Source organism: Caloenas nicobarica, chromosome 1, assembly GCF_036013445.1.
Source record: "Caloenas nicobarica isolate bCalNic1 chromosome 1, bCalNic1.hap1, whole genome shotgun sequence".
Lineage (NCBI taxonomy): Eukaryota > Metazoa > Chordata > Aves > Columbiformes > Columbidae > Caloenas > Caloenas nicobarica.
Window position 1 is genome coordinate 129,007,889 of NC_088245.1, and position 16,443 is coordinate 129,024,331.

At 33.5% G+C, this 16,443-nt stretch overlaps 1 protein-coding gene across 1 annotated transcript in view; it reads right to left on the reverse strand.

The window, feature by feature from the left end:
* NCAM2 (neural cell adhesion molecule 2) overlaps nucleotides 1-16,443 on the reverse strand; it is a gene marked incomplete at its 5' end in the record, with an annotated part of 293,764 nt that overhangs the window by 32,496 nt on the left and 244,825 nt on the right. The window contains 3 exons of the mRNA XM_065641537.1: nucleotides 1,535-1,715; nucleotides 8,071-8,192; nucleotides 10,071-10,190. Coding sequence (XP_065497609.1) covers nucleotides 1,535-1,715; nucleotides 8,071-8,192; nucleotides 10,071-10,190 — 423 coding nt within the window. The remainder of the gene's footprint in view (nucleotides 1-1,534; nucleotides 1,716-8,070; nucleotides 8,193-10,070; nucleotides 10,191-16,443) is intronic.

Genomic DNA, 16,443 nt, shown 5'->3' on the forward strand with positions numbered 1-16,443 from the left:
CAATAACTATAACAGGTTAAAATTAGATTTGCATTGAAAAACAAGATTTGTGTTTCAATTATACAAAATTGAAAAATGGCTTATTCATTACATTTACCTAAATAAGTTGTTGGGGTTTTTTTGGTTTGGATTGGTTTGGTTTGGTTTTTTCCTACTTGAAAAATATTTTTCTTTTCTTGGGACAACAAGCTTCCCTATATTTCCTTTTCCCTGTTTCGAACATGTAGTGAAATTTTATTTCTGAATGATGGCAATTACAATGCACTATGTTTAAAAACGCAGGGCCCTGAATTTTAGTCAAGATGAAAATCAACTCTCACTACTGCAATTCAAGTGCATAAACCAAATATTTATACTAGTATTGAATGTGAACCAATTAATGAATTAAAAATGCCTGTTCCTTTCTATAAATGCAAGTAAAAATGCTTCGAACACCAACAAATTGCTATGACAAATTAAAACATTTTGAAGAGATCTTGATATACATATTTACTAAGATCAATGCTTGTCACATGATCTGATTGAAACACAGGTATTGATATGGTTTACATTCTAATATGTTGGCCATTATACTTATTTGGCTAGATTTGAATTTGATTCAAATATTATAATATTTTATTACATGGCATACCGAAAATACTATGTTAGAGGATTTAGCACTTGACTTTAAAATGGTAATGATGACACTGAACTGATTTGGAATTTATTAGTAAAGATATCAACTTATAATTTGATAAAAAGTTTGAAATGTCATCCTCATAACATTTTTTTACAAAAATTAAAAATATCCATAATATATCAGAAATTATCATCATATTTTAAGTTTATTCTGAATGAAATAATTCTGTGTTGTTGTACTAAAATATAAGTTTACTTTGGGAAGCATTAAACTTTAACAAATTTGTTACTGAAACACACTCCTTAAATATCATGCAGTTTTCCTTAAAAAAAAACCAAACCAAACCTTCCTATTTACACACTTTAAAAAAAAGAACAACATTTCCTTACGTTTCAAAGCTTGTAAATAGGCCTAATAGAAGGCTGTATGGTCACCATGTTAGAGTAAATCAGTAAGACAGTATCTAAACAAGACGATTTGAAGCCTTAACCTCATCAGACACTAAAATAAATACATTTATTACATCGGTATCTTGAAGCACATGTAGAGATATTTTAAGATGGACTGAAATCAAGAATTCTAACTAAGTTGCTTGCAACAGACAGGCAGTACAAGGCAACTTAAACATGTATAGCACGTGTGTCTTAAATACTATATTTCTTGTTAACTGTCATCATCTGGGTTGAAGATTCAATGTTTCTTCTGTACTTAAAAATGACTTTATTATTAAGAGAAAATTAGGAAACAAGATTCCATTTAAGGTTTTTGAATCAAACCTTTGCTGATAATAGAGTATAAGGTCTTGGGCTTTGTCAGTTAAAGGAGACTTCAGTTACCTAATGTTCAACTACACACATTGGTGTACTACAAGTAGCTAACAGTTCATAGAGAGAAAACACTGTAAAATTAACTTACCTTTAATAATATTGGGCTTTGGTGGCATGCTGAATTCATATAAAGTTGGTTCAGAATAACCCAGTCTGTTGGCAGCTGTAATTTGTACTTCATAACCCATGGTCCACTGAAGATGCTCTAAGATGATGTGGTCTCTACTACCCTGCACTTTCTTCTCTAGCCACTGGTCTTCCTTATCTTTCTGTAAAGATGCAAATATTAGTTTAAATTCTTAAAACCTCTTGTATTATTTGTCTAAACTATGTGTCTACATGATGCACAAAAAAATATGGAGTTCAATTTACAGAGGTTATGAACAGTCAAATAATCGAATTTTTGAGTTCTGAGTACTCCGGCTTTTTGTAATTTTGATCACTCCTAATCATGTTTCTACAGTGTGGATTTAGGGATTTTGTTGGCAATCACTTTTAACGTCTTGGTTTCAATGTATGTTTTGCTCAAATACTGATGTTTATCTTGGGGAACAGTAGAATAATTATTTACAAATGCTGCTAAGAATAAATTCTGTAAAAGGTTTATTTTATATAGATGTTTCAATTACATTTCAATCAATGTTCTTTAAAAGAAACTTGCCATTAAATCCATATGAATTGTTTATTAATGCAAGCTGTGCTTATACCATATATTAGTTATATAATAAAAGCATACACTAACTGTAGCAATATGTGGCACATAGTAATGTTTTGTAAACCAGGTCGTATGCAACAATATAAAGACCATTGAGAAAGTATGCAGTCCTATGTCTACACTGGTGACAGAAGACATAAACCATTAAGATGGTGTTCTAGAGGAAAAAGGGTTCTTATAATTCAGATAATTATCTAAGACATCTGTACAAATGGAACAAATTAAGACTTCATTTCACAAATTTGGAGTGCTTACCTTTGCAATCACTCCTTTTAGTGCATAATATATTTAATTATTCTTTATACAAATGAGAATTACAAAATAACTAATAGATTAAATGATAAACAATATATGCTGTCAAACACAAAAACCATCTTGTTCAAAGGAGCAGGAGCAGCAGTAATGGTCAGTAAGAGTCCATGCAGTTTTTGTAAAAACCAAAAAAAAAAAACCACCAAAAAAAAAACCCAAAACAAACAAACAAACAAACAACAAACGAAAAAACCCCACGGCAAACAAAAAACCCCAACCAAACAAAAAATAAAAAGGCACCAAAAAAACCCACCAAAAAACCCCCAAACAACAACCAAACAACCTTACTTGTGTGTATGTTGAATTTAAATATAAGCAACAGACAAATTTACCTCAGAAGTGTCTAAAAGCTAGATTTGTAAGACAGCTGTAACCTAAGCAGCTAAACACCCTGACAAAAATGAGTAAATAAAGCAGTGTGAAACTCCAGTGTACCATGACTTGTCTGCTTCTCAAAACTGAGGGCATATGTGACAACAGTGGAAGTAAAGCCAATCCACTGTTTAGGCACCTAAATATTTACTAATCTAGAAAAAAACATCTCTTTAGTGGTCATTTTAGATTGTAGCCAAGATCACATTCTCTGGGATCTCATAAAAAGTGAGGAAAAGTGATTAACCCCCTTCAACCCTTTTGGTTATTCTTCATCTTCCCTAAATTGTTGCACTGAAAGGTCAGCTCAGACAGACTTGTTATTATGGTGGTCCCTGTGATAAAAGGGCAGGAGACTATCTTGAAAGCACTCAGGAAAAAATATCAAGAAATCCTCCGAGAAGGCAATCTGATTGTTTAAAGCAGTGACTTCACAAGAATTCATTACATTAGGATGGTGCTTTGTAGGTCTGGGTAATACAAGACAAATACTGAACAAAGCACAAAGTGCCTGATAACATACATAGTGCTAAAATGCACAGAAAATCCAACGATCTAGAAGGTATAGTGGAACTTAGAGATATAAAAACATTTAACTGTTTTATGGTAAGTATCTTGGAGTGGGAGTAAATGAGAAATTATCTCTTTTTAAATGATTCGTGTTTATGGAAGTTTGTTCTAGAACCTATCATAATGTAAGAAAGTGAACACAGTCCTCCATCAACATAGTCAAACAAGAGTGAAGCACATAACCTAGCAATCAAACACTTGTCACAACAAAAATTCAGAGCATTAATAGGAATGCTGTAACAGGTCAACATGGTGAACAACTTTTATGCCTGCAAAAAATAATCACTCCTCTAATGTTTCCTCTTAACTTTACCATGGACATAAAGGAAAAAATAAATTAAATACTGGTTTTTTTCAGAATAGGATTTTTAATCAATTTTTCTTGCTTTTGTGGGAAGTTTATAATCTTAAAAGATGGATAATTTGATGATTTAATTCTAATTCCAAATTTTTACTGAAACTTGGTATGCCAGGGAAAAACAAAACCAACATCCTCCTTCCTTTTTTTTTTTTTTTTCCTGGACTACTGTTGGCATTCTGTGACTTTAAAGTATAAAAATACAATTCCTTTTTCCAAACACTATGAAGCCTATTTCAATACTTGTTTTTTAAACATTACAGACTAACTCAGGACATGGTACCAAAATTGTAACCGAAGGCTGGAAAAAAATCTCTTCAATATAAAAGACTGGTACCTATTTGCAGAGAATGGTGGGAAACATTATGCACCAAGCACTAATTCGTAATTGCAACATGCAGCTACAGAGTATCTACCATGGCCAAAATGCACTTGACCAGTAGGCACAAACGTTTGCTTGTGACTATGTGAGTCGTGTGATTATTCCTGTATGATGACCACACATAGTTTCTTGTGCTAAGCTTAAACTGTGTACCTTCCAAAGCTTGCTTTGTAGCCTGCCTTTCTCCTGTAGGTCTGCGCCTGGTCATCCACCTGCCCTGAGCTGCTGTGGCTGTCTCTCCTCTGTATCCCAAGTGCTTCTTCTTCCCGGACTTCTGTACCTCCTCACCTTCTCCTTATTCTGTGCAATTTCTTCAACCCTCCCCTCTAGTTTTTAATGTATTACTATAGTACTTGGAAAATAATACAGCCGGTAAGAGCCATTTACAAGTTCAGCACACATTTCCTCAGTAATTTGCATGCATAAAGCTTAACATTCACGGTGCAACATGAGCACCTCACCACGTGTGTCACAATCTAGTGCCGTAAGTAGGAACAACCAAAGGGGAGCTTGAGTCTGTCCTCATAAAAATTACACAGTTACTATGAGAAATGTGCTTGGGGGCCACGTCCTGCATCAGACAGGATCTTTGTCTCTGGAACTCTCATCACTGTTCTTTCTGGCTGGCCACTGGGGAGCAGTTTTCCCTTTTCTCTCTCTTCTATTTTTTCCTAAGGTAGCTTTGAAGCCAATGTATGCCATCAGCTTCAGACTCAATCAACAAAGCTTTATAAGACCATCTAGACTGTCTTTGTGCAACAGCATGAGTCGATTTGAGGCTGCTACTTATAAAAATTGCACAGTACCTACTCTGAAATACAGAAGAAAACATGAAGCTCCCTATTTTCTGATTATAGTTAGCAATTCTTGCCCATAACATGAATAAACTGATTTTAGGAAAGCGATATTTGACAGAATGAACATGTGATTTCCAGAAAAATAAAATTTACCAGTTGCCCTAAACCAGGACACAGTATTGCTATATCTTAAAGGCTGTCATTCTCCCAGTTAAAAACAAACAAAAAAAAAACCCCCAAAACAAAACAAACCCACAACCAAACACACACACACCCCCCCAAAAAAAAGACAAAAAACCCCACAAAAATAGCAACAACAACAAAAAAACCCCACAAAACAAACAAAGAAACGAACAGACAACTCCATAAAACTTAAATACAGGTGAACTTACACCTAATAAGACATAAGCTGTTACAAAACACAAAGAACAAGCCTGTTATCTAATATGTGATTTAAACATAGAAGCAAATACATTGGTCCAGGTGCTAGTAATGAGGCTGTCGAGAGTTATAGGAAAGCTAATTAAATACAACCAATGGGGAAGATAGAAGAGAAGGAGTCAACAGATAATTAAGAACTTTAAATAGCATCATTCATTCTGATTAAAGCACCAAAAAATTATTGTGCTTTTTTGTTGTAGGAAGGCCTTTAATTTAGTCAAATTGCTTTTTCAATTGGAAGCTTAAGGAGATATGGATTTGAGGTCCAAGTAAAAACTATCTTCTTCTGTAACCTATTAAGTTTCCAGTTACTGCTTAAGCTGTACATTTATCTTTCAACAATACACATGAAAAGTCATCTTTTTATACTACAATATTGCATCTTAGTCAAACCACTAGATCAAAATCAGGTTTCCAAAAATATCCAGGATAGATCCAAAATCATTTAGCTTACTTAAATCTCAGAAACTGGTTAAATTCCATATACTGCATGCATATATTATACGCAAAGGGTTTATTTTTTAATAGTCTCAATTCTAAATTCTAAGAGGCATTGTAATCTAACTGGGAAGCTCAATCCCACAAAACTGTGTTGTATCTTGTATCGCATATTTTACTACTTTGTCTCTTCTTTACAATTACTTTTATGCCAACTGTACTCACTGGACTGAAAGTCATTTAGGAAGGTCAATTAAGATTTAGGGATCAGTGATATCAGAATAACTGCTCATTATTTCCTTGGGCTACTCTAAAAAGCTCTACCAAATTTTAGCAATTGATTTGGAGCTACTAATCTTCTTTGGTTATACATAACTTAGGAAAATTATTTTACATGCCAGGTTTAGCACTTGGATAATCCCAGAACTATGATCAAACAGTTACATTATAGGAAATACCAGGAAATGTGAGAAGAACTATTACAAATTCAGATAGTTGCTTTTCATTTTTGGGAACACTAAAACAAGTTCTGCATTTAATTTCTCAAAGATCGCAATTTCTGTTACAGTCCTCACTAACTTGTGTTTAATATGTCTAAATATCTGATGTTACATTCCCAATCTCTTTTAGACTCTCAAAAAAGACATGTAAATCTGCTATTGTACTCTGCTACAATGTCTTTTTGCTGGGTCTAGTCAGATAAAAGTAGTATAACCTTCCTAAAAGAATGCAAAGTAGTTACTAGAAAATGCACACTTTTAAGTTAAATTCATTGCTTTTGCCAGCTGTACAGTTACTTCTTCAACCCAATCATTTCTAAACATAGTATACCAGGAAAGGAAGGATATTTTAGCTACTTTAATAATAAAAAAAGACACACTTTATTTTTTGTAGAAAAATAAAGTACGCAGTTCAGAAAAGCCTGTTTTCTAAACTTGCCAGATTTGGAGAGAGAACACCAAATCAGACTCTAGCTGATAGAAGACCAATAAACTGCATGATGGCTGTTGAAGAACTGATATATACACTGAAACTCATGAAAGTCCTAACAATTTGTCAATTATTTGGCTTTTTGGAGCTCAGCCTTGGAATCTAGGAAGATAGAAAAAATGAAACATGATCAGATAACTAATCTCATTTTAAAATAATATAGAGCACTAGAATTTATCTTTCTATCTCTAGGATGCTATCAATAGAGATGCATTTTTAACAGGTTAATAATTTGCTGTGCAAACAACCCTTAATTACGTAACTTTAATGTCTGCTAATTTACTGCACTTTTGAGAGCTGAACACAAATGTTCCTCATATACTATGTAACAAAACAGATAATATAGCTTTCTTGTCATAATGAACTTACAGTTAGAATCATAGCATTATTTAGGTTGGAAAAGACCTTTAAGATCACCAAGTCCAACTGTAAACCTAACACTGCCAAGTCTGCCTCTAAACCATGTCCCTAAGCGCCACACATCTACAAGTCTTTTAAACACCTCCAGGGATGGTGACTCCACCATTTCCCTGGGCAGCCTGTTCCAATGCCTGACAACCCCTTCCATGAAGAATTTTTTCCTAATATTCAATCTGAACCTTCTCTGGTGCGACTTGAGGCCATTTTCTCTTGTCCTATCACTTGCTACTGGGGAGAAGAGACCAACATCCTCCATGCTACGACCTTCTTTTAGGTAGTTGTAGACAGCAATAAGGTCTCCCCTCAGCCTCCTTTTCTCCAGGCTGAACAGCCCCAGTTCCCTCAGCCGCTCCTCATCAGACTTGTGCTCCAAACCCCTTGCCAGCCTCGTCATCCTCCTCTGAACTCTCTCCAGCACCTCCATGTCTTTCCTACAGTGAGAGGCCCAAAACTGAACACAGGATTCGAGGTGGGGCCTCACCAGTGCTGAGTACAGGGGGATGATCACTTCCCTGGTCCTGCTGGCCACAGTATTCTTGATGCACACCAGGGTGTTGTTGGCCTTTTTGACCACCTGGGCACACTGCTGACTCATGTTCAGCCAGCTATAAAGTTATACCTTTAGGAAGAATAGGGTGCTTCGCTTTCCTTTTTTTTTTTTTTTTTTTTTAAAGAATTTGGCATTAGCAACTTAGTCAACATATAATACTGTATCTTCTTCTTGTAGTATGCAAAAAATTTTGTTACATTTCAAATCATATCAACAGTTTTCTTTATATTAAAAGCAGGTATCATTAAGCAAAATCCACCTATTAACTGAAATACTTACACTTCTGTATTTGACAATATATTCCAAAATAGGTGCGCCTCCATCATCTTGTTTAGTTATGCTAAGTTTAAAACTCTTGCCACTTCCTGGTTGTCCATGAATTGAAGGGGGGCTTGGCTCCCCTAAACAAAGGAAAAAACCAGTAGATAATAATTCAGCAATAAGATAAGTCTTAAGTTACAGCTGGGAGTTTGTCTACAAACAAAATCTTTAAAATCAACATGATCCTGCCAAGCACTGCAGAACATCCTTAACAAATGTGTTAAATATTTTGCTTAAAGTATGTTCTAAAGTAGATTAATTATCTCACACAAGGAAACAAAATTATGAGAAGTATGAAAGAACTATTCATTTCTTTGAGACTTTCAGACTTTTGACATTTTCAAATGTAAGTTACTTCAGAAATGATTTAGCCATCGGTTCAGCAAGGCTGGTAAGCTGCTACTCACTGAAGTTTAAGAGTAACACTACAGGAAAACTTCCTTAAGCATGAGCTTTAGTCCTCTGTGTGAGATCTAAATTGTAGTCCAGATATTAAGTAAATTAACTCTTCCATAAATTTGCAAAGGCAAAATTAGATATTTTTATAATAGTCTATATAAAAAATAAATGTAAAGAATAAGATTTCCAAAAGCAAAAACAATTTTCTCTGTAATGAAAGAATTAAAATAATCTTAAATGTACAACTGAAGTGTTTATAGCCAGCTTAAGCCACTTTGCTAATGGAAATAAACAGACTAATTATTATTTCTATATGCAATACCTATTAAAAAGTTTTAAATCAGATCCTAAATAAATGTGTTTTCATACTAAAGTGTCTTATCATCAAAATATCTGTAACTTTGCATTCTCCCAGAGAGATAGAGTTCCTTTAGAAATATTTGTAATATTTGTGTTTATCCCTTATCAAAGTAAAGATAAATTGACTTAGATATTAAAATAGTATTTACTTAGCTTTCCATCAGTTAACATACATAGAATTTCTATCAGTTTCTGTAACTTTTCTAGCAGGCATAATGTTCCATACGAATAGCAGCAAATTATTTTATCTGTCGTTCAATTTATTTAGAATATGCATATGCTTAAATCAAAAAGGAATTTGAAAGCTCCCACATTACTGGTTTTAGACAGAAGAAATGTATCAATAGGAATATAATATAATGAAATGGAAATATTCTGTGTTCTTTGTAGTCATGTGGCTTTTATTGTTTGTCCCATTAAGGCCAATATTCTTAACTATACTAACACCCTACTTAAAAAACAGTTCAGTTTTAACAGATTTATGAGAGACTAGTCTAGTGATAGTTGATGATGTATTTTCGTATATCTGTTTGAGTACTATACAGTGTCATCTGGTAGTTCCTTTATTTTTCTTCTCCCTTTGTGTTTAATTTATTTATTATTGTTTCTATTTGAAAGCAATTTGAGAATTATCACTAGCCCTTAATATTTTAATCTGAATTTCTTGCAAATAAAGGTTGCTGCAAATGCAGAATTGGCTTTGTAGCATTTATCATTTGCATGTAATCACAGTTAAAATAATGCTCATTTTTGCATAGCTTAAGATTTCTGTTTGAGGCTTGATAATTGAAAAACCTGTAGCATCATAGTTTGCTGAAGAAATGTCTCCGGAAAGTGCCAATTCATTTCTCACAGTTTTTTATAAGATCCTGGGTGTAAATGAGAAAAAGTTCTTAATCTAATATCTTTCATGGTTTATGCATTTGAATACAAACCAAAGATTTTTCTAAGTCTCAAAAATATAGATAATGGGATAAATTCTCCAATTTAAGTTCATTCATAATACTTGGTCTGCAGGAATAAGAGGAACAAAACACGATTTCTGAGAAACAATGTAAAGACTGACATTATACACTGGGAAGTAGTGTAATAATATAAAACATTCACAGTGAATCATACTTGAAATTATTAGCTGACCTGGATGTAACATGTTCTAATAATCATTTAAAGTTTCATTTAATAGCACAAGTATTACTCACGGACAGGTAAGGTCTGAAACACCTCGATTTTGCTATACTCTCCTTGCCCTTTTCCATTTACAGCAGCTACTTTGATTTCATATGTCGTATTTGGTTCCAAATTGCTGAGAACAACCATTGCTAAAGGAAATAAAAAATATGGGAACAAAATTTGATGAAGCAATAAATTAAAAAAAAAAAAAAGTCAGGCAATTTCATAATTTGTTTGCTTCACTTGCAACTTAGAGTCCCATTTTCTAATAGCCCAGTGGTTCCAAGCTTAGCTTTGTTGTTGAGTACTAATAGTCCCTTTTTTCCTCTGCATGCAGTAATTGTTGTGACTGAGCAAATTATGCTTCTGAAGGAATTTAATGTCAGAGTTACAGAAGCCATAGGCAGTGTTACAGAATCCTGAGGCAAAAATTAAAGACATTGGTGGGAATTGATATCTTGTGTTCAGGTTATGAACACAGGAGACATGAATCTGGCAAAAAATTATGGAAGTTTCCTTTCTCCTAGCTGGCAACGGGCACCTGATGCTCATTCAAGCCACCTTCATACAGTTCATTACTTGTGATTTTTCCCTTGTGGAGAGCGGTATCAACCATCTTTAGTCTACATTCCTGGAGACAGATAATGTGCACATTAGTGGTGAATTACTGGTGCTACGTCCTGCCAGTTCAACCGTGTGTTCAAGACCTAAAATGACAGGGAGTTATGATGACCAAAGGAAGAGTTCCGAGTTATCTACTAAGAACCCAAAAGTGAATTAGGCATGTTTGTACATTTTTAAGAGGAGGGGATAGAAATGCATATTAAGTGATAAAAACAACAAAAAAGTACTTGGGAAGCAAATGGGTTAGAACGTAGGAGGTGCTTTCAGCAATCAAGACTGAATCCCTGGCAGCAATCTTTCACACAGCCTGAACCTGTCTCTATGATTCTACCTGGAGATGCCATTAGAAGCAGAAAACAGGAGGAAAATCTCACCAAAAAAGAATATTGTACAGGACTGAGAATACCATTGCTGTAATATATAGCAACAAATCTAGAAACGAAATCCAGGAAAGGATATGGGATTCCAGGATCCTTCATGGGAATGCAGTATTATATACTACCATAGCACTGTATTTTATTAATAGTGATGTTGAATATGCGCTTGATAACTTCTATCCACACAGAGTTCTTGGACCTTTAACCTGCCTTTACAAGAAAGCTTCCTTTTCTTGTTTCTATAGCAATTGCCGGCTTGCTTTTTGCAAGCTCTGCAGTGAGCTCTCCAGATGTCAAAATCATACTGGGGAATGGACGTCAATTGGATGGACTTTATTTGAAGCACATCAATGTTTGTCTTACCCAGAAAAGCAGAGGCTGTATTACCTTACAGAAGGATATAGAATTGTAATGTCTTGAGAAAGAGCCAGTAGTCTCTTTCTCAGTTTCTAGGGACCATGGGTTTTTTCATGATAGAGCAGTATTTTAATAGTTGCTTTTCAAGTTATATATTTAATGAAAGTATAATTATTTCTGACAGTACTCTTTGTTATCCTTTTGAGTGCAGATTTATTAGAACTTCTACTTCTTTAGCTTCTGCAGCAGAGGTTCGTTTACATATGGAGCTAAAGGGATTTAATGAATTTTGGAAAAACCGTAACTTTTACATTTCACACTCTATATGAACACTTTGCATGAATTTACCATTGAAACAGGATAACTGCTTTCTTGTAAAGAAAACAGTAGAAGTGTGTGTCTTCCAGCACAATTTAGCTTTATAATTTTCATGAGATTTACAAATATCAAACTATAAAGTATAACCATGTCATTGAAAAAAAAAAAAGTGCCATCATGAGAATAAGAACAGAATTTGTAGAAGAGAAGGATTATGATATACAACATTCAGTTATGGTAAGATTAAATTAAAAACCTAAACCAAGCAGTGGCATTGTTTGACTTGTATTTCAGCCATGATTACTTTCCAAGGCTGAATAATTTCACTGAAAATAAACCTTAGGGCATATTCAAAATTAGTGTTACTGTAAATGTTTTTAAAATTTAAACAACATTAAAGCATAAATATGAGTCTACACTTAATGAAACGTGAATGCGTTAACTACATAAAACCTAAGGATCTGATTCCATAAACACTTGAGTTACTCCTGGGGCCTATCTAAATGAATAAAATTGCTTATATATGCAGTATTTAAATAATCAGTGTCTACTTTAGAAACTCCTGCACAGCATTATGTGTTCAGATACAATGTCTCTTACAACTACATTTATGGAACTAACCCAACTAAATCTGATACCATACTATGTCCTCAAAAACTCAAAACACTTGGTATCAGTGATGGTATGATGTGGCTATATTTTACACATAAGAAAAAAATACAACAGTGTCCTTCTGTAAAACAAAGAAAAGAACCATTCTTGATCAGAATACTTTAAATACTCCACTTGTAAAAGAATATTCAGAATAATTGAGTAGCATTAAGGAACAGTCCTGCAGTATATAACAAAAGTGAAGGGCTTAAAAGTAATCTAAGAGTAGTGAAAGACTTCACTGCTTCCTAAGTGTTTTACATTTTTGAAGTATGTTGAGAATGGAAAAGTATATTTAATAAGCTAGTTAATTTTTTAAGGTACTTATCTGTCATTTAAGCATAAAATCAACTTATTCATCTTTCCATATACAAATGAAACTCAACTGACAGGAGTCCATAGCTCACAGCGCTGGCCACAATAGATATTTTGATTACAGCTTTCGATGACTGCAGAAGTAATTAGCTGTAAAATTTCAAACAATATTCTGAAAGAAATATAGGACTTTCACTTCCAGTTTATTAATGTGAAAAAATTGGTCCACTCCTATTGGCATATTCATTGGCATATATCAAGTCATAAATATACTGAAAATACCTTTATTTCTTTCAGAATATGATTTGACATTTTTAAGTCTTTTTCTACCTGTCCCAAATACCTGCTTGTGTTTTTATAGTGTCTTTCTAATCACAGTATCTGCATGCTTTATCGGAAGAATTCAATTAGACTAATCGATTTTGCTGGGATTATTCCATAGTGACTGGTTACATTGAGGAGCAGACTTCAAAGAACTACTCCAAAGGAGAAAAATCATAAGATTCTGTTGTGAACTCTGCAGGTATTGCTGGGCTCAGTTAACACGAGGTACAAAAGCTCAGTCTTTCCCACTTGTGAGATAGACAGCGAGGCTTCAAATCACATTGTACCCTTGGAGGAGACTGTGACACAAGAAGTTACCAGTTACTTTGGTTTTGGCTTAAGGTACTGTACAGAGAGTTTAAAATTATAAATATTTTTGACAGTTTTTCAAGGAACATTTTCTTTTTGTAAAATTTTGTAGACAGAATCTAAAAAAGAAACACAACCAAAAAGAATTAAAACTTACTGCATAGCAAAATTCAGTTTAACCTATTGTGTGACAAGAATCCTAAAGTTCAAGCAACATTAAAAATAAATTCCTTATTTCTTATTATACAGAACCTTCTAATTTACTAGCAAATCTAAAACATTCAACAATGAATATGGTACAGAAAAAAATACAAAAAAGTATATATTAGATAGATAGACAAAAATGCAGAACTCCATACTATTTCTAATACAAAGTATAAGCATTTCAACTAGAAATTTAAATTTATTATTGCAGAATTTTAACTGCTATCTAGATGAACCATAGGAAAACAACATCTGACATTTGCTGTGAAAAATATTGTATCATAAATCTGAGTCAGTAAAACCAAAAATCTCCAGCTGCTTTTCAGGTCCAGGGGTAGGTTGTTTCTATAACCTTATTACAGTAGAATGAGAGGAGAAATGTCTGGCCTATTAAATTGGCTTTTCACCACAGGGAATCTACCTCAGAAATCTTCTAAGGTCTGTGATATATTACATAAACCATCACCCAAAGCAAGGAAGGTTAGGGGAACTAATAGTGTGGTTACAATACATTATTCCCAAAGTAGATCTTATGTGAGCTTAATTAACAGAAATATCATGTCAATTCATTGTTCTCATTGGAGAGTTACCTGTTACATAGAACAATGTTCTTCCAGTTCCAAATGGAATTCCTTGAGGATGCTAGATCTAACTAAAGTATGATATAAATTTATTTTGAAACAGAGTATCTGAGATATATCACTGCTGAAATACCATTTGTGCTCATATATATTTCAGATAGTGGCAGCAGTGCAAAATATCTGTCAAAGTAGCATTACAAATTTTAGGACTGACTTTATTTATTTATTTCCCTCTAGTCTGAATCTCTCTTCTTATGCAGTCTGAATGTAGATTGAATACAGTGAAGGTTAATAAGTGGAGTGTTTTGATTTAGCAGAATTTTGCTGCACCTTTCATTCATTTTTTTACTGCTCTCAAGGAAGAACTGAGTCCCCTGGAAATGAGTGAATCTCTTTCAGAGGAAAAATGAATAGCAATTTTATGAAGCTTAAACAGGTTTCTCTTTGTGATGATGAATCATGTTCTTTTAAGGACAGAAGGAAGAGACACAGGAAGAGAGCAATAAGGAACTTATGGTAGTAGGACATGCGAGGAGAACGGTGAGGAAACTACGGTAGTATAGAATTAACATTCTGTACAAATGTCTCACAGTTTTGTAGATGTCACACAATCCAAGGAACTTCTCCCAAAACCTCTGTCTGCCTGGGATGAGCAACATGGTTTTGTTTAATCTATTTTTGCACAATACGAGGAAGAGTATAACATTCTCTTTCTAGCTGAGCCTTACAGAGTTAGCTCACAAAAGGGCTGACAAAATGAAGTTAGAAATTGCCATGGAGGAGAAATTCAGGAAAAAAAAAAAAAAGGATCTTGCTACACAATCGGCAAAATGTTTATTCATATGCAGAAACAGTCACACTGTCTCAGTTCCATCTGTCTGCCTTGCCCAAATAACAATTAATTTCATAAATACTGATGCAAGCATCTGCCTACAGTGTCAGAATTCAACTAACACAAATAAATGAACTTTAATACTGGCAATATTTCAAGTTGCATATTATATGAAAAAAATAATGGTAGCAAAATCATTGGCATAGAGTTCATTAATATATATAGAGACAGGATCAAGCCTTAAGTCATTCCCTAAATACTCAGAAAAAAATGCAACCATCTTAAAAATCAGAGATAATGGCTCTGTCAGGAATTTCCATCATTCTTTGCACTATAATATATAATTATTGCATTATTCTGGAATAAAAGTCATAGTGGCTTAATTAGAGGTGAATAAAAAGATCACCTGTGAACAAAGACATATAGCATAGTAGATCAAGTATAATTAATATAACATAATCTTCACTAACATGAATAATTCCCTTATAAAATAACTTTCAGCAGTTGATATAAAAAATGCACTTGGCAAAAACTGCTTTAATATTTTGTGTACACCCTGCAAAACATAATTACCCTGCTAAGCTCCTTTTCTCAATATATTTAATTTTCATTTTTAGTGGGTAGGATTCTGAGATGTCAGGTATATAAACAAAACCAGAAGTAGCATTAGCACCCTACAGTCATTCAGAGGATTATCTTTGATACCTATTTTTATTGAAATAAAACTAATAAGAAAATACTAAGTAATTTATGATACAATTATAGTTATAAAATGTACAGTGCTTTAAATTAATGAAAATAAAGCAAGCAAGAATGTAATCCAAAGCCCCTGGGAAAAGAGTAAATTTTTGGATTGACAATAGCTTATAATATATTGAATCAGCATGAATCCAGAAGATGGGGTTTGTCATTTAACATACTTAGGATGAAACAATAAATAGGTTTTCTTTAGAATTTCATTTTCTAGTTTATTTATTTAAAAATAAACCTTCATTCAACCTGTATTCATTCTAACTCATAGCATAGCACACAGTTTAGAGAAAAAAAAAAAAATCAAATCCTAGAAGAAACATTCCTGGAAGAAAACCAATTTACTGAGATGGATCATTGTAGAAGTAAACTGTCCCCATATCCTTACGCAAAACAGAGACATACTTGCATGAAGTGTATATCAAATAATTCATTTACACAAATCAGTGTTAAGAAAATGCAAAATTATTAATTGTATGTAATATTTTTTAGGCTATAGGCTTTGAAAAGATACTTGTACTCCCATAAAAGCCTATATTATCATATCTTCTTTAAATTTCTGTGTTGTATCTATTTGGCAACACCACAGAATATTTTATGAACAAATTCTGCCACTTGCACTGATTAGCCTCTTATTCTATCAAAAATCCTGTGCAACTAGGATCTAGCTTTGGTAGATTTTGGTTCTTATCAATAAAATGGAATTTATTTTTCAAATGCACAGTTATTGCAAAGCCACTTTTAATCATCTTTGAAAGGT